The sequence below is a fragment of the Panthera uncia genome, chromosome D2 (assembly GCF_023721935.1).
Source record: "Panthera uncia isolate 11264 chromosome D2, Puncia_PCG_1.0, whole genome shotgun sequence".
In the NCBI taxonomy this organism is placed as follows: domain Eukaryota; kingdom Metazoa; phylum Chordata; class Mammalia; order Carnivora; family Felidae; genus Panthera; species Panthera uncia.
Genome location: NC_064818.1, coordinates 69,027,380 through 69,049,934, shown reverse-complemented (window position 1 = coordinate 69,049,934; position 22,555 = coordinate 69,027,380). Strand labels below are relative to the sequence as shown.

The following is a 22,555-nucleotide window of genomic DNA, read 5'->3' as shown; positions in this document are numbered from 1 at the left end:
TTCTCATCAAGCCATTTTCCGGAATAATTTTTACAAACGGTATAAGTGGACTTTAAAGCAATCTATATTTACAGAAATACTTGAGGGAAAATCTCCCTCCTTAGTTCATTATTCCCAAGTACTCTGTATATTATGCTGACTTAAGATTTATTTAATTCTTGCGAACTTGTGTCTTTTCATTTTTATTAGCATAGATTAAAGAGAGTAAATTCACATTGACATTTATGATTTTAGGAACTAAGAATCAATCAATCCTCAGCTTTTCCCTGCCAGTTTGTGCCCTGCAGGCAGTTCTTGTGGCCTTTGAGGTTCGGTTCAGTCATGTTGCTTTGTGGGGACACATACAGCTAAATTTGGGGCAGAGGAAGAAGAATATTTTGTGATTAAAATTATCACCACTAAATAGTTTTTGGGTTCCAAAGTGAAGAAAATTTCTGGCCCATTAATCAAAAGGATAAAAACTGAGACTATAGGTTAAAGTTTATTTTGATTAGATTAGCAAGCTTGCCTGTTTCCTCCCACAGCCAGATTAATCCAAGCAATTTAGGAAAAACAATAATTATCTTAATTTTACAACCATTTGGACAGATTCCTCCCTTTCACTCCCTGTCTCCCCTTTTCCAAGAAGCTTAAAAATTGTAAGTGATTTGCTAGATTGGAATGAAATAAGTAACTTTTTAGCTGTATTAATGCTATTTTATTGACCTATTAGCATAAAACTCTCTCATGACCATTTTTGCCAAGGATTGAGGGAAGGAAAACATTGGAGACTCATCCCTTAAAAGGAAAATAAAAGCATGCTTTTTAGTGAATTTAAGGGCAGAGGGAGGGTGATTGTATGACAAGTCTGTTCAGAAAAAGAGAACACGAGAGAGTGACGATCTTACCTATTGGGTGGTATGTGCGTGAACTTGGGTTCCCCTCTTTGAAAATTGACCTCCGAGAGATCCAAATAATAACTCTAGATGCCTTCCCACCTATGACAGAGGGCTGCGGCCAGTGGCTGATGGGATGACTGAGCCCCAGCCGTAAGGGCACGCCAAGTTCTAACTGAGCAGATCAGTTGTCGGGAGGCCAAAGGTCATGCCTTACCAGATCACGTGTTGAGCTGGCCTGTCAAAGGAGGCCCCCGTCGTGAGAAACCCACCCGCAGGGCTCAGTTGGCGGTGGGCCCTCTTTTCCTTGCGTTGTTCGTGAACGTTAAAGACTGCTGCCGATTTTGCCATCTGGACAAGTTGAGTGCGGGTGGACTAGTGCCTTAAGATCCCCTTGCCATGGGGCTCATGTGAGAAGTTGTCTTTGCTGTGGAATTAGGAGCCGACATGAGACGCAGATCTAGTGGCAGAGAGGAAGATGACGAGGAGCTTCTGAGGCGCCGGCAGCTGCAGGAAGAGCAACTGATGAAGGTTTGTCCTTAAGCTACTTTGCTGCAAAGTCTCCAATTCAGTTCCATAGACCCGGAAGTTTCAGTGAATGCGAGGGGTGAGCCACCAAGGGAGTGAGAGGTGGTCCCGGCCCTCAAAGGGCCCGAAATCCTGTAGGCGACCGAAGACGGGCCTCAGGTGACTATAAGACAGGGTACTTAGTGGGTTCCGGAAGAGATGGCCTGGAAGCTGGAGGTCAGGGGCACGTGGAATGTTCGAGCTTCTGTGAGGAGAGCGTGACCGTGTGGGGCACGTGTGTGCAGTGCACGCGTTGAAAGGGTGCCAAAGGGCCAGGTGGAGCCACGCTGTCACCCATGTGGTGCAACACCTGCCTTCCTTCCCCCAGGGCAGCTTCTGCCGAAGGAATTCCCTTGGGACTATTTGTCCAAGTCTTTCCTCAGGACTTGTAGGACCTAATATGTTGATGTGGGCCAGGAAGGAAGGGACAAAATGGGCTGCCACCAAGAAACCCGCATTATACCCCTCCCACAACATCCCAGAAGACCAAAAGAAGGATAGTCCATTATAGCCTGGGGTAGAGGGAGCCAGGAAATTATATACTCTCCCGCCAATAAGAAACTAATGAATCCGCTCCAGTGACATTTTCCAAAGATACTTAAGCATATGGGAAACGCACAAGATACTAGTTGTATGGAGGGAAAGGATACAAAGTTGTACTTACAGCATGAGCCCAGTTTTGTATAATATGCGCATTGAAAAATTCAGGATGGATAGAAATCAAAACGTAAATGGTGGTTATCTCTGAGTGGTGGACTATGGGCTACTCTTCTCTCCTTCTAGATTTTCTAAAGTCTGTGCAATGAGCATACATTACTTGTGTTTTCTTGTTTTTAAACAAATCAGCGTAATTTCTTTTTTTAAAGATACTCTCCCCAAACTCCCCTCTGTGCTTCAAAAATCGGCATAGGCACATGCCTCCTGAGGTCACCTCAGGGCACGCTGGGCAGGGCGGAGGAGAGAGAACATTATTCTGACATGGCCTAGGGGAATGGTATCTTGATATTAAAAAAAGGCTAAGAGGGGTTCAAGGTTCAAAACCTGGCCTACCCGCTGGGGAACCACCGGCCTCTGGGTGGTTCACTCTAGAGTCAGAAACTTCTTGCAGGACCTTCTCAAACAGAAACTGCCCTCTGTGACCATAATTGTGGACTCCTCTTTTATGTGTCTTTTCTCTGTGAATAGCTCAACTCAGGCCTGGGGCAGTTGATATTGAAAGAGGAGATGGAGAAGGAGAGCCGGGAGAGGTCGTCCCTGTCAGCCAGTCGCTACGATTCTCCCATCAACTCAGGTGAGCAGCGGACCCACTGCCTTCTCCCAGCGGGAGCCGGCCCCCTGCCTGCAGGGAGCCTGCCTGGCCTGTTCCAGGAGAGGCAGGGACGCTTCTGGTGTGTTCTCCGTGAAAGGAAGTACAGGAAACCCACTGCGTGTCAGCTTAGCTTACGAGGATGCCGTAGTTCTTCCTTAAATGTGTATCTTCTTCATGACGGAAGTGGGGAGGGGGGCCCTGGGAGGATTTTCTGAGGGTCTGTTCAGAATACTCATCTTAGAGGGAATCCATGAAAGGAAATCCTTACAGAGAACAAATGCTTTTGGAGCATTTAGAGACACGGGTGTATCACGTGTATCTGTAATGTATGGAACACACACACACACACACACACACAATTAGAAGTAAACATAAAGGAAAAGCTCAATCACTGAGAGGTCTAGATCAGGCAGGGAAGGAAGAAGGTACATAATCAGGATCTTCTGTCTTTCTGGGTTTTATGCCCCCTGCTGGGAGAGGAGGACATCCACATACACAGAAGTAGCCACTGATATTCTTTTACCCTAGAAAGGGTCTCAGACTTTCTAAACCCATGTACTTTCAACTCCTCTTACCTTATTTCCGTTAGAGAAGAACTATGATTTTTGGCTCAAGGGAACTTGATTTTGCAAGAGACTTCTTAACATTTGATGAAATTGATTTACCCTTTTAATCTGGAACACTGTATGACAATGTGAATCAAGCCCTTATAGTTCATTTTGACTATTCTACTCTTTAAAAAAAAAGAGAAAGGCAGGGCACCTGGGTGGCTCAGTTGGTTAAGTGTCCAACTTCGGCTCAGGTCATGATCTCCCAGTTCCTAAGTTCAAGCCCTGCATCGGGCTCTCTGCTATCAGCACAGAGCCCACTTTGGATGCTCTGTCCCCCTCTCTCTGTCTCTCTACAGCTTGTTCTGTCTCTCTCTGTCAAAATAAACTTTAAAAAAAAGAAAGGGAGGGAGAGAATAGAATGCTTTTTGATTATAGAGACCTTGAACAACATTTTGAAGACATTGTGATTTTACATTCAGATATTCACTGAAAGAGCTGAAGACAAGCAGAGTTGTTTTTGATACTTTTGAAGGAGATTACTTACACACTGGGCTGAAAGAGTTGATCAGTATATTTCCCCCTGCTTATATTTGTCATAAGTCAGTGCCCTCTTAACCCACAATATTTCTTCTCCCGTGTTCTGAACTAGTGTGTACTTGTCCCTCTTAAAGTCTCTTTAACAGTATGTTTAGTGTTTACTACGTTCAAGCCCTTGTGTTAAACATTATTTCATTTATTCTCACAACATGCCAATGAAGTCGATGATGTTATTATCATCCCCATTTCATAGATCAGAAGACAGCAGCAGCAAATTTAAGTAACTTACCCAATGTCACATTATTAGTAACTAGCAAAACTAGGATTCAGGAGTCCAAGTGTTATAACCCCAGAGTGCACGGGAATGCCCGGCTGCCTCTCCGAGATGCCTCACTGACATCGATCTTGCACTGAGTGGTTTACTAATCTTCAGAGCTCCGTCTAACTCTATAGCCCTGTTCTATAAGAATATATAGCACTGTATCTACATGAGTCAAGAAACAAAGACTAACAGAGATGAAATCCCGAGAGGTGCCAAGTTGCAGAGCCAGAACTCAAACCCAGGTCTGCTCCCCCGAAAGCCCCATAGTTGATGTAGTGCGAGGCTGTTGATTAATGGGCTATTAATGGGGAGACTCCATTAATGGGGTGGCTTATCCCACGCCTCTCCTGGTGGGCCAGGAGAGCATGACATTGACACGGTTGGCTTTCAGGTCACTTATTGCTGCCAGACCAAGGGGGCATGAACGTATGCATCCAAGTAGCCCTGGGTTCATATCATCGCTTAGCGGTTTATAAGATGAGCGACCTTGGGCAAGATACTTAACTTCTCTTAGCCCCTATTTCTCCTCCTATGAAATGGAAATAATAATGGTATCATTAGGGTTGTATTGAGGATTCGGAGATAAAGCAGCATCAGGCAACTCTTTCCTTCTCCATCCATTCCCTGCATCACCCAAATGTGGTGGCCTTTCAGGAATATTATCTGGGTTATTTTTTCCATTTTTCTATGGATCTTCTCTTCTGTAAGGTAGAAGATAAATTGTCAGTTTCATTACAGCTGGACTTCTGGGGGCACCTGGCTGGCTGAGTCGGTACAGCATGCGACTCTTGATCTTGGGGTCGTGAGTTCAAGCCCCACATTAGGGATAGAGTTTACTTTTAAAAGAAAGAAGCTTTTAAGAATTGGACTTCTGATTTCCTCTTTTTTTCTTTTTTTACCTTTTCTCATTCAGCTTCACATGCTCTATCATCTAAAACCTCATCTCTCCCAGGCTATGGAAAAAATGGGCTTCACCGGGTAAGATTTCTCAATGAACTGTTCCTGAGTTTATTCCTTCTTCAGACCTGGTATGAAGTGCTGACATAGTGTCTGAGTGTGTCTGATAACATGATCTCAGTCCTAGGATATGAAGAAAATTATAATCTCTGATATCGTGGCAAATCACTTTGAGTTACGGGCAGAATAAAATAGTTCTATTGAGAGAAAGAGAAATTGACTGTAGATGGAAAAATAACCTCTATAAGCTCGTGGGAAGACTACATTAATTGATCGTGTGGCAAATATTTCAAGCTAAAAGTAATAACTTGAGCCCTTATCTCTGCTGTGAAAAGATACAGGAAAGTTCCTTGCAGTCGCCCTCCCCCCAAAGCATAGGACAAATGTAATTGCGTAGCTGTGTGAAGAAACGTATTTTTATTTATTGGCAAAAGATAACCTGCTTACCCAGGTCCTGCTGCCATCGGAGGCATCGCGAAAGACAAAGAGATTCCATAATAGTAGACGAAAAATAACAAGGGCCCGGGAATTCAGCTTGGGAAGAACTCTTAGGATTTTGTAAATCCTTTCTTCCTTTTCACCTGGCTCTAAAACCGTCACGGTGGAGTGGATTTTCTAACGATGTGTTGTTCTTCCTCATCTCAGCCTGTTTCCACAGACTTTGCTCAGTACAACAGCTATGGGGACGTCAGCGGCGGAGTCCGAGGTAAGGCCATCGCGGTCACACTGCTGACTGACTGGCTGTGCAGTCACAAATACATGGTCTCTGTTCGTGCAGTCTGCCCTCCGAAAGTCGGATCGCAGCTAGCCTGTGGGAGCTCACGGAGCATGTATTAAAATCGCAAAGCGTCACCACTGAAATGAGACCAGAGAAGCAGAGTTTGTAAGAATGAATTCGTTGCTCCTGCCATGTGCCGAGCACTCCACCACATAGATCTCTGGAGTTACGGCACACTCTAAGCAAGACACGGCCCTCCTGTCAAAAATGCACATGAGGGGCGCCTGGGTGGCTCAGTCGGTTGAGCGTCCGACTTCGGCTCAGGTCATGATCTCACAGTTCACGAGTTCGAGCCCCGCGTCAGGCTCTGTGCTGCCGGTTCAGAGCCTGGAGCCTGCTTCAGATTCTGTGTCTCCCTCTCTCTCTGCCCCTTCCCTGCTCACGCTCTGCCTCTCTCTCTCTCTCTCTCAAAAATAAATAAACATTAAAAAAAAATGCACATGAGTGGGGCACCTGGGTGGCTCAGTCGGTTGAGTGTCTGACTTCAGCCCAAGGTCATGATCCCGCACTTTGTGGGTTCGAGTCCCGCGTCGGGCTCTGTGCTGACAGCTCAGAGCCTGGAGCCTGCTTCAGATTCTGTGTCTCCCTCTGTCTATCCCCCTCCTCCACTCTGTCTATCTCTGAAAAATAAATAAACATTAAAAAAAATTATTTAAAAAAAAATGCACATGACTGAGTGAGACACAGGGACAGGTTGAGGTGACAAGAGAGAAGCTTCCAGAGATACATGCTGTAAGCAGAGAAGGCGGAAATACCTTCAGGGTGTCGGGGAAAGCCTCCGTGAAAAAAGGGTGTTTTTAACTGATAACTGAAACAGGAGTAGGCATCTCCTAGCTTCAGGGAGACAGCGTGTCCAGAGACCCCAGCAGAGAGAAGAACGCGGTGCCTTGTAGAATGTCTGCGGAATTGCAGTAGAATATTGTATGTTAATGTGTCGTGTTTTTCTCTGATCTTTCTCTTCTGAAATTTTCTTTTTCTTTCCTTTCTAGACTACCAGGTATGGAACACTGTCTTTCTCAAGTTGTTGACCACGCCAGCAAAACAGCCATTTACCAGTCTAGACTCGTGTGGCGGCTCGAGGGAAGGGTTTCTGTCGAGAAGATTCTTAACTTGGGTTCATTGGTCTGATTCATTAGCCCGGAGATGTGAGGAGCCGTAAGGATCAGGAATGCCTGATGTCCACGTCAAGCTGGCCCCACAGGCCTTGGGGACGTGGCATGAACCAGGCCAGGTGTCCGAGGACTCTTGCTCTGGCCTCAGAGCATCCTCTCTGTGGCAGAAGTGGACCAACATCAAGGGTCTGCCCACATACAGTTTTCCCTTTCAGTTTTAACCACTCCGAGCTTTGGGTCCTCCCCTCCTTCCCATGGTCCCAAATGAAAAGAAATTCCTGTCCTGTCTGGTACCATTTCTTTTTTCCTAGACCCTAGCCTTATAAAATCATGGTGGAGGATGGGGGCAGGGGGGAATGCAAAGAAAACTCAGAGTAAAGTAAGAAAATAATCACAGACTTGGAAATTTTTTAATATACTGTATACTTTCATGTGTGGAGCCTAAATTAGGAATTAATAGTTGTTGTTTTTAAAGTGTATTTCCTTATTTGGAAAGAGACAGAGAGCATGAGCAGGGGAGGGGTGGAGAGAGAGAAGGAGAGAATCCCAAACAAACTCCGCATTGTCAGTGCAGAGCTGGACCTGGGACTTGATCTCAAGAACCAGGAGATCATGACCTGAGCCGAAATCAAGAGTCGGATGCTTAACCGACTGAACCACCCAGGGGCCCCTCAATGGTTATTAAGCCAGGGTCTTTCCCCACTTAATGACAGAAGAACAGTATTCCCAGTATCCCTGCTCTTATGCAGAAAGGATTTCATTTTTGAAATATTTATGGTGATCACAATGGCACATCTGTAAAACAGGATTTGAGACAGAAACAGGGAGTTTGGGGAGGCCACACGGCTCCCCCCTCAGCTCCCCATGCTGTCATGTGCTCCTTAAAGCGACTTTTCTGTTGCAGACTCTCCCAGATGGCCACATGTCCGGGACAAGAATGGACCGGGGGGTGTCCATGCCCAACATGTTGGAACCAAAGGCAAGTGTAGCCGTTCTCCCGGCTCTCATACGGGAATAGCACACCGGGCCATCACCCTGAAGAGACTTGGTTTTCTGCCGTTCCATCACACTCAGTGTTGAGGTCCACTTGCTTCCAGGCTGATACATCACACAAGCCACATCACAGAGTACCCTGACTCTCCACTGGTTCTGTCACACTGAGTCAACAGGTTTAAGCCCTCACTGGGTACGGCATGATGTATTCACAGTGAAATACAGCACACCTCTCCTACGAGCTCCGTACTTGGCCCCTGGTACAAGCACTGCGAGGCACGCCCAGTGCAAAGTCGGACACCCACAGACCACCCCAGAGGGGGTGACCAACACATCCCGCTTGCCCAGGACTCTCCCAGCGTGAGCCCTGAAAGTCTGGCATTCCAGGAACCTCCTCAGTGCCGAGCAGACTGGGATGATTGGTTACCCCAGCTCCAGACCATCCTGAAACTCCAGAGGTGTCCAAGGCTATGCTCCCTGGTGACCATAACTGGGACTTATCTCAGTGGCCTCCACCAGAGGGCTTCTGGGCCTGCCTGGCTGCATGGAATCATGAGCCGGTCATGGAACAAGACCGTTGAACCCTGCAAGGGTACCCTGTCATATAAACCACATTCCTATCATTTCACTTCTAATTTTTACCTTTGCCCCCAAGACATAATAGGTTTGTATTCTTTCACTCTACAAAGCCCTCCAAAGGCACAGGGTCACATGAGACATGGTCAGTTGAGAATGTATGAGAACTGGTCCCTGTCCATTGGATATTTGAGGAACACCCTTCATTCAGATTCTATAATTACAATGTCTTAGAAGCTCTGTCTTGGGAGTGCTAGATTTTAGGTAGATTCTGCTTGTTAATAAAATGGACAACGGTGTTCTAGAAGAGGTATTTTTCTTTGCTTCTCAGATATTTCCATATGAAATGCTGATGGTGACCAACAGAGGGCGCAACAAAATCCTAAGAGACGTGGACAGAACCAGGCTGGAGGTAAACTAACTAACTAACTAACTAAATAAATAAATAACTATCCCAACTGCAGATACCTGTGCACTTCCCCCAACTTTCCCCAGGCAAAAAAAAAAATGAAAAGAATCAACCTCATATGTTAGGCAGAACTACGATAACTTGGGATGAAAACCCAAATATACACTTAAGAGATCAGCCTAAATGTGTGGTGAAACCCCAAAGATGACCCAGGAGGCACAGTATGATTTTAGTCATTTTCTGTGGAAACGATGTCGTCATCATGGTGGCCGGGGTTGTAGAGTGGAATCCATCCTTCTTCAGATACCCTAGAGCCTAACCTTTCCCTGAGCCTGGGTCCAGCTCATCGTGAGAGGGAAGGGAGTGCTGGACGAAGAGTGTCTCTCTCGGCTGTTCCCACATTCCTTGTTGAAGGGTTCTCTGGGTGCACACACCCGAGACCTCCTTAGACATGGAATGCTGATCTTTTTACTTTCCATCTGAGTGATTTTAATGAAGAAAAACTCTGGCTGCCAGTCTTAAAAAGAATCATTACTTCTCCCTGACAAAAGGCAGTACCTTTGTATGTGAAGTCAGTCTGGCACAGAGAATTAAGGCTCTACTATCCTGAGGGAACTTTTTAAGAGAGACAACAGATGGAGTCTGTTCTCCTCACAGACCAGGCATCCACCAAAACTCCGGCCGCTGAGCCAGGAGGGAGCCCCTGGGCTCCCCGGAGACCATTCTGGAAGTCTCTCTCTGGCTTTCTTATTACTATGCTCCATGTTCCCTGCATCTCCTCAACATCCCAGCGACCTGAAATGGAGTTGCCTCTAGGGTGATGGGTCACCTTCCTATGTCCCATCACCATTAAGTATATTCAATAACCATCAATACTCCACCAGCTTTTTTGTCTCCTGGCGAGGGTGCCTCCCCTGGGCCAAGCAGGTAAGGATCCAGTGAGGCCAGGGCCTGCTAATAAGCTCAAGAAGTAAACTCCTCTGCCATCATTCTGTCTTGCTCTTCACAATGATCCCCTGTAGACTTGAGAGCAACTCTCAAGGCTCAAGGCCATTCGGGTGGCCATCAGGACTTAACCACTGATCTTTTCTCCCGTCACAGCGCCACTTAGCCCCAGAAGTGTTTCGGGAAATCTTTGGAATGTCCATACAGGAATTTGACAAGTTACCTCTTTGGAGACGCAACGACATGAAGAAGAAAGCGAAGCTCTTCTAGGCCTCCCCCACCCCCCCCCCGCCCGCCCCCGCCCTGCGTAGACAGCAGGTAAAAAAAGGACTGACGTGGCAGTGACACATAAGGTGTTGTGTTAAGGCCCAAACTTGATTGGAGAACTTGCAAGCTACTGTCCCTCAGCAACGACGAAAGGGGAAACCTGGTGAAAACACCCACGAGCCAAACTTCGGACCCACCACCGGCAACACTTGCCAAGAAGCAACAGGATAGAAATTTCTGTGTTCCCCACACTCGTGACCTTTTTCCATCACCTTATGTACGCAACAGTTCCTATAACTGTTGTGTCACAATAGTGCTGACCGTATGGGTAAGAGCCAGCAAGTGCCCTTAGGACGCCACATGGAAAAAAAGCAGCTGTAGTAATTCCAAGGTAGGAATATATTTATTATGTAGCACTGTGGCTAAGAAGGAAGAGCCTGAGGGACATATCCATGCGGGCACACCACTTTGCACACCCCTGTCCTCACTGGCCTCGCGAAGCCCAACCTGCGCCCCCCAGCAGGATGGAAATCAGAGTCGGGGCACCGGGCAAGCTCTGCTCTGAGGGGGCTGAATAGCAGCCAGAGTCATTTTTAACAGGCTCCTTTTTCTCTACTGTGTGCTAGGACCTGGTTGGCAAATTACTTAGCTATTATTTAAAAACAAAAAAAAAAATTTTTTTTTTTAAGAGAAAGAGAGGGAAATGGAATGAAAGGAATATCTCCCTTCATTCTTTTCCTGCTTCAGACTGTGTGCTTCATTCAGCCTCCCCACCACGGACAGCAGCTGTCCCCCCCCCGGGCCCCACCGCCCAGAAAGGAAAGGGAGAGGTTCTCTCCGGTTGTGTGCTGTTAGATGACTTTTGCCCAAGGGGGCCGCGGCACTCATGGCAAAAAAAAAAAAAAAACACAAAAAAACAAAAAAAACAAAGAAATGTGTCCCGCCCACGCTAGTCCTTCTTTCCACCCAGCATCCTCTGAATCCGATCAAGCCCACCGGCGTTTTGGGGGGGGGGGGGGTTTGAGGTCTTTTCAGTAGTCGGCTAAGGAAAGGGCACGCTTTTCTCTCTGCAATCTCTGCAACTGCAGGGTACATTGCTTCAGACTGATTTAATTTGGCCTTTTCAGCTTTCCTTCTTTGCCTAGCTCTGTTGACTTCATGGTGTGTGTGTGTGTGTGTGTGCGTGTGTGTGTGTGTGTGTGCGCGTGCGCGCGTGTGTGTACGTGGACGCACCCAGGGTAGTTTGGGGAGTCTGCGTGTACTTTTACATCTCATTTCTGCTTGAACGTTTGTCCGGCCGGGCGGCAGCTTTTCCAAGGAACATTTGCACACGTGCGCCTGACTCAAAGGGCAAGAGTGAGGCTACGCCGCACCCAACAAGGCATCCTTCGTGGAAGGGTGTTGGTGTCAGAAGCCAGCATCCTCCGTGATTGATGGAGCTCAGGTCAGCAGCACGCCGAGGAGGAAACAGACCTCCGATCGGACTGTGTGTGGAGCTCAGAGCATCGCAGCAGAGTTCACCAATTTGGCACCACGAGATTTAAAGCGGGGCCTAGGATTTCACCAAAACGCGCGTGTAAGACCGCATCACGGTTCCCGGCAGCTTCCGGCCGTGGCTCAAATGACCTGTGAGTCCGATGAGGGAGGGTCTCTCCAGCTCCACACACGGGAGGCTTTCACATTTATTCGTGTGCACTGGGGGCTCTGCCTAGGAATTGAAACTCTGTTTTAAAGCCAAAGGAGAAATCATGCGAATTCTCTTCCTATGCCTGTGATAATAAAGGCTCAGAAGTTCTTCCTGCTGGCACCAAGTATTTGAACTAGTTGGTAACGGACTCCCGTGGTAAAAAGCAAGGAAACAGTTCCAGGACCTGTACTGCGAACCTCTAACTTGTGACGCACTCCATCACCCGGGTGCTGTGCTGAGCTCTGGGCCTGCTCAGTAGCACTGTCCTGCACCCTCCCCAAGGGGATCGAAAGCCGCCTGTCCTTTCAGTGCTAGACACTGAATGTTTGAGGACTGTTCTCACAAATAGGAGCGTGTGTGTGTGTGTGTGTGTGTGCGCGCGCGCGCGTGTGTTGGACCTACTAACGCGTTTTGCAAGTGGCTCTGATGGAGTGGACGAAAGAAGACCGGCTCCTCCTGGGTCTGAAGCCTCCGGACCGCAGCTCGCAGTTTAGTGCCTCTTGCCTCATTCAGTATTTCTGCCGCCCCAACTTCCCTCCGACCTCTCCTGCACCTGCCGCCTCAGGCCCGCGTATCCTAGTCCTTGCTTTGCCCTGGCCCAGTGGGAGGAGTGGAGACCAGAGGGTATTCCCAGTAATCAGTCACAAGCATGGCCAAATGGGTGCCCGTGCTAGGCTGGTGGAGAGAAGTTTTCATTACGGGGATAAGAAAGGGCCCTCCATGTTTTCATTGGTTAATGAATTATGACCCATGTGCACATAGATCAAAGGTCAGTGGGAGAAAAATTGCAGTGGTAGTTAAAGATCCGAACCAAAACCTCCCACCAATGAAACTCTACTTCTGTTGTATCTTCTGAATTCAATTCTGCATCCAACTTGGGGATCGGGGGTGGGAAGCTTCTTTCCGTATTGAGCGTACTAGCTCATTTAAACTGCACCATGCAAAAATGCATTACCAGAAAACGTCAGTAGCCTCCCGTCTGCGGGCAGAGCAGCGCTGTGCTCTGGGGAGGGGTTGTAGACAACCATAACGTAGAGCGGGTTCCCCAACTCCACTCCCGGCAGAAGATTCCAGCTGGAGGGATGGGCCGTGGGGCAACCTGGTTCTCCTAACTGCCAAATCTATTCTATAGGCTACAATGGCCACTCCGTTTTTTTTAAAAACCGGGCTCAGCATGCTTGTCCTCGGCACGTCCAGGCCACCGTGCAGGACATCCGCGTTCTCTGCTTGAACCCCACTCTGCACCGCACATAAAAATTCCACTTGTTAACGCAGCCAAAGGAACAGAGATTGTTCCCTCTAGGGAAGGACTCCCACAGCTGGCAAACTTTCCTGGCACGTACCCCAAGGGCTCCATTTTTGAGGGTTGGGCCTACTTGCAATTCCTTAAGCACACATCGATTGCATGAAGCAAAAGAGGCCTCTGGCAACATGAAAGTCAGTGCTTCCTTGACGGTTTCTCCCAGAAGAGCCAGGTTACCATTTAGTCTTCCTGTGTGGTGTAAGAGGAGACGTGAAGATCATTTGGGAACTTGTACAGCCCACTGTGCACCCACATTTTGGTTTGGGTTAGTTAGGAAATGTTCTTCATGTGACTCATTCAATAACTAGCAGTAAACTGCCTGTTCTGTGCAACCTCACGCAGAAGAGCCAGAGTTCACGGGCACTGTGGCCCACACTCCCCGTGCAGCTCATGTTCTCAGTCTGGTTGTGCCCGTCAACTCTACCTAGAGAAGTCTTGCTGGAAATGTTTATAAAACTTTCACCTAATTTCTTTACACTTGAAAGCAAACACCTTTTTCTAAAGAATTGCTTCTCAGATGATTATATCAAATATATACGCTTTTGCAAGTTAAAAAAAAAAATTCAAATTCACTACTTTTGACTAGGTAGGTCTTTCTAAAAATTCTTTCAAAAAGCTTGGTGTTAGTGTCCTGCGCGTCGAAGGGGCAGGTGAGCCCTCTCTCTGACTGTCAGGAAAGATGGTGGAAGGAAAGGAACTCCGTGTCGTCCCCCCTTCTGTGTCCTCTGAGGCAAGCTCGATTTTTAGGTCACGTCTTCTGCATTCCTGGTCACTGTTCAGTCTACACTTCCTCGGCCAGCCTTGACCTTCTTGATCTTTGAAATTATTTTCTTTTGATAGACCAAGTGTTTGTGAGTAAGCCCCTACAACTCACTCATTAGTACTCCCTTTTGAAGAATGTTCTCTTAAAAAAAGATGATTTCAGGCTTGAGATTTACAGTTGACCCCACCTTAGAGTGTAATGTACATTAAGGAAACTACCCGACTGTGTCGTAATGAAAGAAAGCGAAACGTTGACTTTGGCCTTTAAAAAAAAAAAAAAAAATCGCTTTCCATTTGTTGCCCAGGAAGCAATGAGGAGATGGTGATGGATATGCTTTGCATGTGGATTTTTGTGTTTTCGTTTGGGCAAATGTAACTTATGGCAAACTCAGAAAGGGGGAGGTGGTCCTTTAAGCTGAAAGAAACTTTCGAAACAATGTATGCAGACACAACAAAATCGAATCCAACATTTTCTGACGCTTGATGTAATCGGCTGGCAATTGTTATCATTAAATAAAATTCTCCCCCAAAGTGTCTTTCTCAAGAGTGAAGATCCCATGAGTCACTTTTGGAACCTATTCACCAAAGGTAGCAGGAGACAATACTATTTATGCCAACATCCAGAAAGGTGGTGAGCCACTTGATGATGGTCTATGCCCATGTTTCTTTATCCTGTGGAAGAGAAAACAGTTGTCCACGATATCGATGTTCCTCTTGGGTTCCGTGTACAGACCCGTCCGGTAACAAATGTGTGTGGTTTCTGTGAGTGGCCGACAAATCTCTTACCATCCTTTCCTTTTGAGTTTGGTTTAATGGAGTTTTTTTTTTTTTTTTTTTTTTTTGCGAGTGTCAAAAGACGTCCAGTTCTTCCCTCCCTTTCAGAAATATGAAAGTGAATATTTGGAAGAGCTGCTGTTGGAAAGATGTGTCGTGTCCCCCGTGAAAGTGAGTGGGTGTCCGTCTGTGCCCCGAATACCACATACTAGTATGCAGAGGCAGGGGCGGCCAGCTGGCCCCACGTCGCTGTGCTTTATGGCCCCGACCTGCCCCACGCTCCTGTCGCAAGCAGCACTTGCCGCTTCCCTGCCCCATACTCTGTGTCACTGTTGTGCACTCGCCACTCAGTGAATAAAGTGTGTGCTTTATTCTGTTCATAAATGCCTCCACGCCGTGTTGCCTTTCTTGCTCCCCTGCTCCCTTGAAAGGTCTGTCCCATTTGAACAAGTACCAGCCTGACTTATGACCAGAACAAAATCAGAATACCAAAGCTTTAGGAATGCATTTTTGTCACATAGGAAGGCCGTTTTGGGGGGGGGGGGGGGGGGTGGGAAATGCAACGAATAGCAATGGTGTGTTCCAGGACAGTCCAGGAATCCAGACCGGATTGGCCAAGTCGACTAAAGGAAAAATATTGAAAAGAGCTTTGGGGCTGTGCTGGTCTACCTGGTATTTGGTTTTGTGACAAAGAACAGTGACAGTCTCATCATCTGGACAAGAAGGGGGATTGATGAACCTTGAGGACAAGAGCTTCTGAACTAGTGTGAGTGGTTCACCATTTACTAAGAAACTGCAGTGCATTGGTAGAAGCCCATCTTTCAAAGCACCGACTTTAAGTGAAGAAAGTCTTCTAGATTTTGATTTACTTGTTCTCACTGCCACAATTTTGGGCTCACTGGAAAATACAAGGATGTATGTAGACTCGAGATGCCCTATTCTGACCATAGCCATTCTACTGTGGGTCTGTCAAGCCTGTTGTCTTAGTCAACTCAGGCTGCTATTAACAGAGTTCCATAGACTGGGTGGCTGGAACAGTAAACATTCATTTCATACAGTTCTGGAGGCTGGGAAGTCCAAGATCCAGGCAGATCTGGTGTCTGGTGAGAATCTGCTTAGGTCTGTAGATGGCCATCTCTGGTTGTGTCCCCACATGGCAGGGAGAGAGGAAGCAAGCTCTCATGTCCCTTCTTATAAGGGTGCCAATCCAGGACACCTGGGTGACTCGGTCAGTTGAGCGTCGACTTCGGCTTGGGTCATGATCTCGAAGTTCACGAGTTTGAGCCCCACCTTGGGCTCTGTGCTGACAGCTCAGAGCCTGGAGCTTGCTTCTGATTCTGTGTCTCTCTCTCTCTCTGCCCCTCCCCCACTTGTGCTCTGTCTCTCTCTCTCTCAAAAATAAAAACATTAAAAAAAATAAGAAGAATGCTAATCCTATCATGAGGGCTCTGTGCTCGTGATCTAATTACCCAAGGCCCCGCCTCCTGAGGCCATGCCATCTGGGATTAGGACTTCAGTGTATAAATTCGTGGAGAGCCACGGCGGGGGGGGGGGGGGGGGGACACAAACGTGCCACCCGTAACACCTGTGCAGGGGCCAGTCACCCTAGCATTCACGCGGACCCTCATCACCAAGCTGGAAACCGAGACTGTGCTCCAGACAGTTGGTACCTTGAGTGTACTAGTGCAGAAAACAGGTCAGGAGGTCCAGCTTGAGGTCTGTGTTCTGGTCGCTTCTGTTTCCACCTGCACCGGCATCACCTCTCTGGGCTGATTACCACAGCCAGCGTTTACCTGCAGCCCTTATCTTGAGCTCTCTGTGGCTTTTGCCACTGTGATCACCATTGCATTGAAGACCGACTCCCTGTGTCGCGTCAGCGGTTAGCCCTCACACGCTGACAGCCAAGTTCACAGCCTATGCCGGGAGTCCAGGGCCTCTCGTAATGGCACTTGCCTCGCCCCGCCCACTGCTCAGCTTTTCCTCCCACGATGCCCCGCCTTCGAATCTTGCCTTCCGGCTCTCCCAAACCTCTGCAGTTTCCCTGAACACACCATGCTCTCTCCTACCTCTGCAGCCTTGACAATGGCTTTCATTGTCAACGTCCAATTCTTCAAGGAGGTAGAGAGCAGGAGGATCTGGCCCCAGGAACGAGAGGTAATGGCAACATGAACTATTTGAGATCAGTCGTCCATAGCTCCTTGGAGTTGCCTGTGGGAATTTCCCAGGGCTCCGTTTGCCCTGAGTTCACACCCTCTCTAAGAACCTCCTTGATGGGCCCAGCCCAACCTGCCCCAGAAAATTCTTCTCGGGCCTATGGTTGAACATCATGTGTGACGCTGTTCGAACGCTGCCTAGTACTATGAGCTTCGCATGTGTCTCTGCTCTTCAGGTCAACTGTAATGAGGCCTCTGTATTGAGTGCCAGGGTTTAAGTTAACCGAATTTCTCATGTCCGGCCTAAAAGACAGATCACTGTGGCTCTACCATACAGGTGAGGAGAGCAAACTCAGTCCGTGGCTAATGAAACATTCTTGATCACCAGCCAGTAAGGGGCAAAACTGGGATTCCTGAGGCCCGTCTTCAAATCCCACACTGTTTGCTTCCATCTCCATGACCTCCCGAAGGCAAGGACTGCGTCTCCCACATTCTAAATCCCCCGGGGCACATTGCACGGAGGAGGGTCTCCCTGTGAGACCAGCCAGTTCCCTCCAGTAGGCTGTGAGCCCCAGCACCGCCCGCCAAGGTGCTGTTATGAGCAATGGTTGGGAGGTGCTCACTAGCTCTGTATCTTAAAGCCAATTATTTAGACTCCCTAGGCCTCAACTTGTTCATCTGTAAAATGGACTGAATACTAGCACCCATCAGAAGATCATTGCTACATTATTCCTCGCACGTCGAGCACTGCACAGCACTCAGGACGTAGTAATTACTCAAAAACAGTGGTCTTTGTTAAGAGCAGTCACCCACTTCGATTTCAAGACCCCCATACACTCTGAGCCTCAGTTTCCTCATCAATAAATTAGGAGTGAATACTTGCTCTCTGGCTACGTTCTGGGCTTGTTAGTCTCAGGCACAGGAAAGCATTGTATCGATAGGTGATATTGGCTATGGAGAGTTTCTAGGTACTACTTTAAATAGTTCAATCGTTCAAGAAGTTAGTTTTTGTTCTGGGCTTTTTCTCCCCCAGCCTTTATATGAATACTGCAGCATGAAAGCAAGCCCACAACTTCTTTTATATGCTTCAAAAACAGCCCTCTCTTTGTCCAATAATAGTCTAAGATTGAGATCCTCTGAAGATGTGCCAAGGCATCGTAACAACAGAAAGGATTACACGGCAGTTAAGTGCAGGCTATGGGGTCAAACTGTCTGGGTTTGAGTTCCAGCTCCACCAATAAACATAAGCTTTTATTAATAAAGTTGCTGCCGTGTAATAAAGACCTTTATGTGCCCAGTCCCAAGCTAAGTGTATTATGTGGTTTATTCCAGGCTGCTCTTTACCTTCCCCTGCCACCCTCGCTCCCCAACTCCCCAGTTTCAAGTTCAGCGTGTAGGCAAGTGTCCTGCAGAGAAAGGCTCAGGGGCCCCACAGGCACCGTGGCCAGCCAGGGTGGTAGGTGCTCAACGTAGAAGCATCCGAAGATGTCAGCTCAGGACTCAGCTCCTCCCGAGGGGTTTCATAGCTGTTGGGCCCCAGTGTTTCCTCGGTCAGGACAATTCTCTTCAGCTACCTGAGGGATGCTTAGAAACTCCACCTGCAGAAGAGCAGAGACTCGTTTTCATGAAAGATGGCTTTGTTTCCGGAAAGATCTTTCTGTTTTACTTCAAAACAACCAAGGCAGCAAAGGCTGAGCTGCCAGTCCTTCCAGTGTTTGGGCATACTTCCTCAGTTCCAGAAAGCCACCGGTCCTCCTCGGCCCCTCCTGCCCATCACTGGAAGGGGGGGGGGGGGTCTCCTCCCTACAGGCCAGCCTTGCCTGGGTGTGCCTCCAGCCCTGCCCTGTTGGACGTGCTCATTGTTGGCCGGAAAGCCCTGGGAAGGGTGGAGACTTGGTGCTGGCAGCTTTTGAGAAAGCCCAGGGTGGTCAGAGGACCGGTGCCCAAAGCTTCTGGGAATCCCAACCCCAGGCTTGAGAACCTACCTCCACACCCTAGATTTCCTTCTCCCCCACGGTAGGCCAGGACTCTGACAAAAACTCAGAGCCTTCTCCCTTTTCACTTCTACAGCCTTCAGGGGTGGGCTGTAATGAGTCAGGCCCCTGGAGGAGGGTGTAGTATGTCTACATTTATTTTACTTTCTCATCTCAACTGGATAAAAATGCTCTCCGGGGCCCACCATTGTACTAAGCACAATGGCAGCCCCTGGAGAGGGTTTTCCGTATTTATTTGTGCTGTCCCCCTGTGGCTGTCTCTTACCTCAGCCCTTCCCCTCAGCTAAAAAGAAAAGTTGGCTTGGGAAAACCTCTCCTCCAAAGCAGAGGCAGTTTCTGCTTTGCCCACAGCATGTTTTAGTGGCGGGACCTCCCAGAACATCCCAAAGGGCAAAGACTTGGGTGGCTTCCAGACACAGACCTAGGGAATCTAGCTCAAGTGCACGTGAGTCCAGATGATAAGGAAAGGACGGATGGTGGCAGCAGCAGACATTTGGTGAAGGCCTTTGGAACTCCTGAGTACTTTGTGTAGAGCATTTCACTTAATCTGTGGAGGTAAACCCAAGACTCTGGCAGGTGGGTAGGCCTCTCACCCCTCCCATCAAGTCCAAAAGCTACATTTCTCTGAAGGCTGCCATCGTTCTCTGGGGTGTCCACGTTGGCACACGCGACTTTCTGACGATTTGTCAAAAGGACCATCTTTGCAAAGACAGACACCAGCCTCTCTCCGCAAAGTGGAGCCTGGCCATGAACAACATTTTGTTCTACACCGGACAGATGTTGGCACAGAAAAGAGTATACGTCCTTCCATTCCTGCTCTTGTCTCGGAACATACTTTTCTTAATGAAAGCGAGAAAATATTCGTGGCAGTGACTTCCCATCAGATAGGAGCAAAAATCAGCTGGATTCTCCTGGGGATTTTTGTTGTTGTTGTTTTCATTTTTGTTTTAATAGAACAATTACTTCTTCCCACAAAAACAAGGTGTTGCAGGCAACTCAGAGTAAAACGCTGATATGTCTTAATCATAATCAAATGCCTTCCACCAGGTGCACACTTTTACATGCATTTCCAGTGATTCCCCACCAGCAATCCGGCTAAGGGTTAACCTTGGATACACAGATCAGAGGTTGCCTGGTTTGCCCAGGCTCTCGGGTGGGGGGAGGAGCCAAGAAGGTTGGACCCAGGTCTAACTGCAAAGCTCATGCTTCAGTCCACAAGGAGATTTCTGATTCCATAGTTCTAGGGTGGGAGCTGGGAAGCTGTATCTTTAAACCAAATTGAAAAGCCTCTGTGCAATTTGTTTTCAATGTTTATTTATTTTTTGTAGGAGAGAGAAACAGAGTGTGAGTGGGGGAGGGGCATAGAGAAAGAGACACAGCTGTCAGCCCAGAGCCCAACATGGGGCTTGAACCCACAAACCGTGGGATCATGACCTGAGCCGAAGTCAGACGCTTAACCAACTGAGTGACCCAGGCGTCCCCCATATGATTCTGATGATCAACCAGCTTTGGGAACACCCTGCCTCACATGGCGGCATAGTCTCAGGTCAAGATCGGAGCTGGTCTATGACTAAAGGAGCATCTATCACCAGTCTTTGTTACTCATTGTCACCCTAATTCATGGAACCAGCAGTCAGACGAGGCCTGGAAGTTTGCCCTTACAGAGAGGCAGACAGTCCCTGGTGGCCTCCCACAGAGTCCCCAAGTCATCCACATCCCAGTCCTCTGAACAGATTACATCAGAACCGGCTCAGATGTCGCCTCATTTGCAAGGAGATTAAGGAGGCTGAAAGAAGACTGAAAGAAGCATGAGATGGGAGGGAAGCAGTCAGACTCACTTGTGCTCAAAGGGAAAACAATCCACTGTCATCCATTCTCCTTTCTCCACTCACAACTTTAAGAAACCTCTGAATGTTGAAAAAATGACCTAGAAATCCTGTTACTGTAACCAGAAGACGTATTTTTTTTTCCCCAGTGTGCGCACTGTTTCTTCAGCCTATTGTGTGCTAGGGAGAGAGTGGAAAGAACTCCACTCTTAAATTTTCTATCGAGATAGTCACTTCGAGAAATTTAGTAACTCTCTTCAGGACCTGGCTGGAGTGGAAATAAGAACCAGGAAACCAGGAGTTGTGATTACAGATTCTTCTTTTACATGAAAGCACTTGTAAGTATGTATGTGTATATGTATGGTCTATATTTCAAGTCATCTCTATGCCCAGCATGAGGCTTGAACTCATGACCCCGATATCAAGAGTTACATGTTCTACCAACTGAGCCCGCCAGGTGCCCCTGGTTGTTTTCATTTTTGAACCCTAACATATGAAAGCATTTATCGTGGGTTGAACTAGTGACCCCTACCCCCAGAAGATATGTCCACCCAGAACCTCAGAATATGCCCTTATTTGGAATAAAGGTCTTGGCAGATGTAATGAAGAGGATCTGGAGATGAGATCACTCTAGCTTCAGGTGAGCCCTAACTCTGACGATGAGGATCCTTATAAGACTGAAAAGAAGACACAGGTACATGCAGAGAAGAAGCCCATGTGAGGACAGAGGCCTAGATTCCAGCTGTGTGGCCACACGCTGAGGAATCCAGGAGCCACCAGAAGCTGGAAGAGGCAAGAAGAATCTTCCAAAGGATTTAGTGGGAGCACGGCCCTACCTACACCTTGATTTTGGACTTTTGGACTCTAGAACCGTGTAAGAGAATAAATGTGAATCTGCGACCCTTGACCAGAGAAGTTTCCTTCCCTCTTCCCCATGTAGCCAAAAAGTGGATGGCACATGAAAACTCTTTCGTGTTGGGGGCATAAAAGTGCAACGAGTGGGGCAATAGAGGGAAAACTGGTGAGAAGTGGCCCTGAAAGCCGGGCCCTTATCGCTCCACTTTTAGGGCCCACACATTATTTCCGTATCCATTGTTACTTTCTACCTGTCAGTATTTCAGATTTTAAAAACGTCCTATCAGGGCACTTTGGTTGGTCGTACAACTTCGTATTCCTGGTTTCTGGGTAATGTGATAAACACTGCTGTAAGAAGGTCACCTAGGATGAAATAACTTCCTGGAGGTCTGAGCCACCGGGAGGTGTTCAAGTACCTGGCACATAGTAGGTGCCCAATGCAGTCAGTGCTTGTTGAAGGACTAGAAATGATTTTACTAGTTGTGCTAATTTTCCTGAATTCTCAATGGCTTAAACAGCCCTAAAGCCATCCTAATATCTCATTTTAAAATTCCAATAACAGGGGCACCTGGGTGGCTCAGTCGGTTAAGCATCCGACTTCGGCTCAGGTCATGATCTCACAGTTCACGAGTTCGAGCCCTGCGTCAGGCTCTGTGCTGACAGCTCAGAGCCTGGAGCCCGTTTCAGATTCTGTGTCTCCCTCTCTCTCTGCCCCTCCCCTGCTCATGCTCTGTCTCTCTCTCAAAAATTAAAAACAATTTTTTTTAAATTTAAATATATAATAAAATAAAGTTTCAGTAACATTGGGGTGCCTAGGTGGCTCAGTGGGTTAAGCATCTGACTCTTGATTTCGTCTCATGTCATGATCCCAGGATGAGATCGAACCTCGCCTTGGGGTCTCTGCTGAGCATGGAGCTCGATTAGGATTCTCTCTCCCTCTCCCTCTCTCCACCACTTGTGCTCCAAATATATATATTTATATATATATAATTATATATATATA

General features: G+C 47.6%; 1 protein-coding gene across 11 annotated transcripts in view; it reads left to right on the top strand.

Annotated features, from left to right (window-relative positions):
• Window positions 1-15,104, top strand: part of ABLIM1 (actin binding LIM protein 1) — a 295,553-nt gene extending 280,449 nt beyond the window's left edge. For 10 of the 11 annotated variants that reach the window (XM_049645824.1, XM_049645822.1, XM_049645821.1 and 7 more), the window contains 5 exons: window positions 1,315-1,406; window positions 2,628-2,733; window positions 5,075-5,139; window positions 5,764-5,824; window positions 6,886-7,933. In XM_049645824.1, the coding sequence (XP_049501781.1) occupies window positions 1,315-1,406; window positions 2,628-2,733; window positions 5,075-5,139; window positions 5,764-5,824; window positions 6,886-7,055 (494 nt within the window). In that variant the 3' untranslated portion in view covers window positions 7,056-7,933. Of the gene's footprint in view, window positions 1-1,314; window positions 1,407-2,627; window positions 2,734-5,074; window positions 5,140-5,763; window positions 5,825-6,885; window positions 7,988-8,908; window positions 8,990-10,087 lie in introns of those variants that run through there. The other variant, XM_049645831.1, reaches the window with a different exon arrangement.
• Window positions 15,105-22,555: the final 7,451 nt, after the last annotated feature.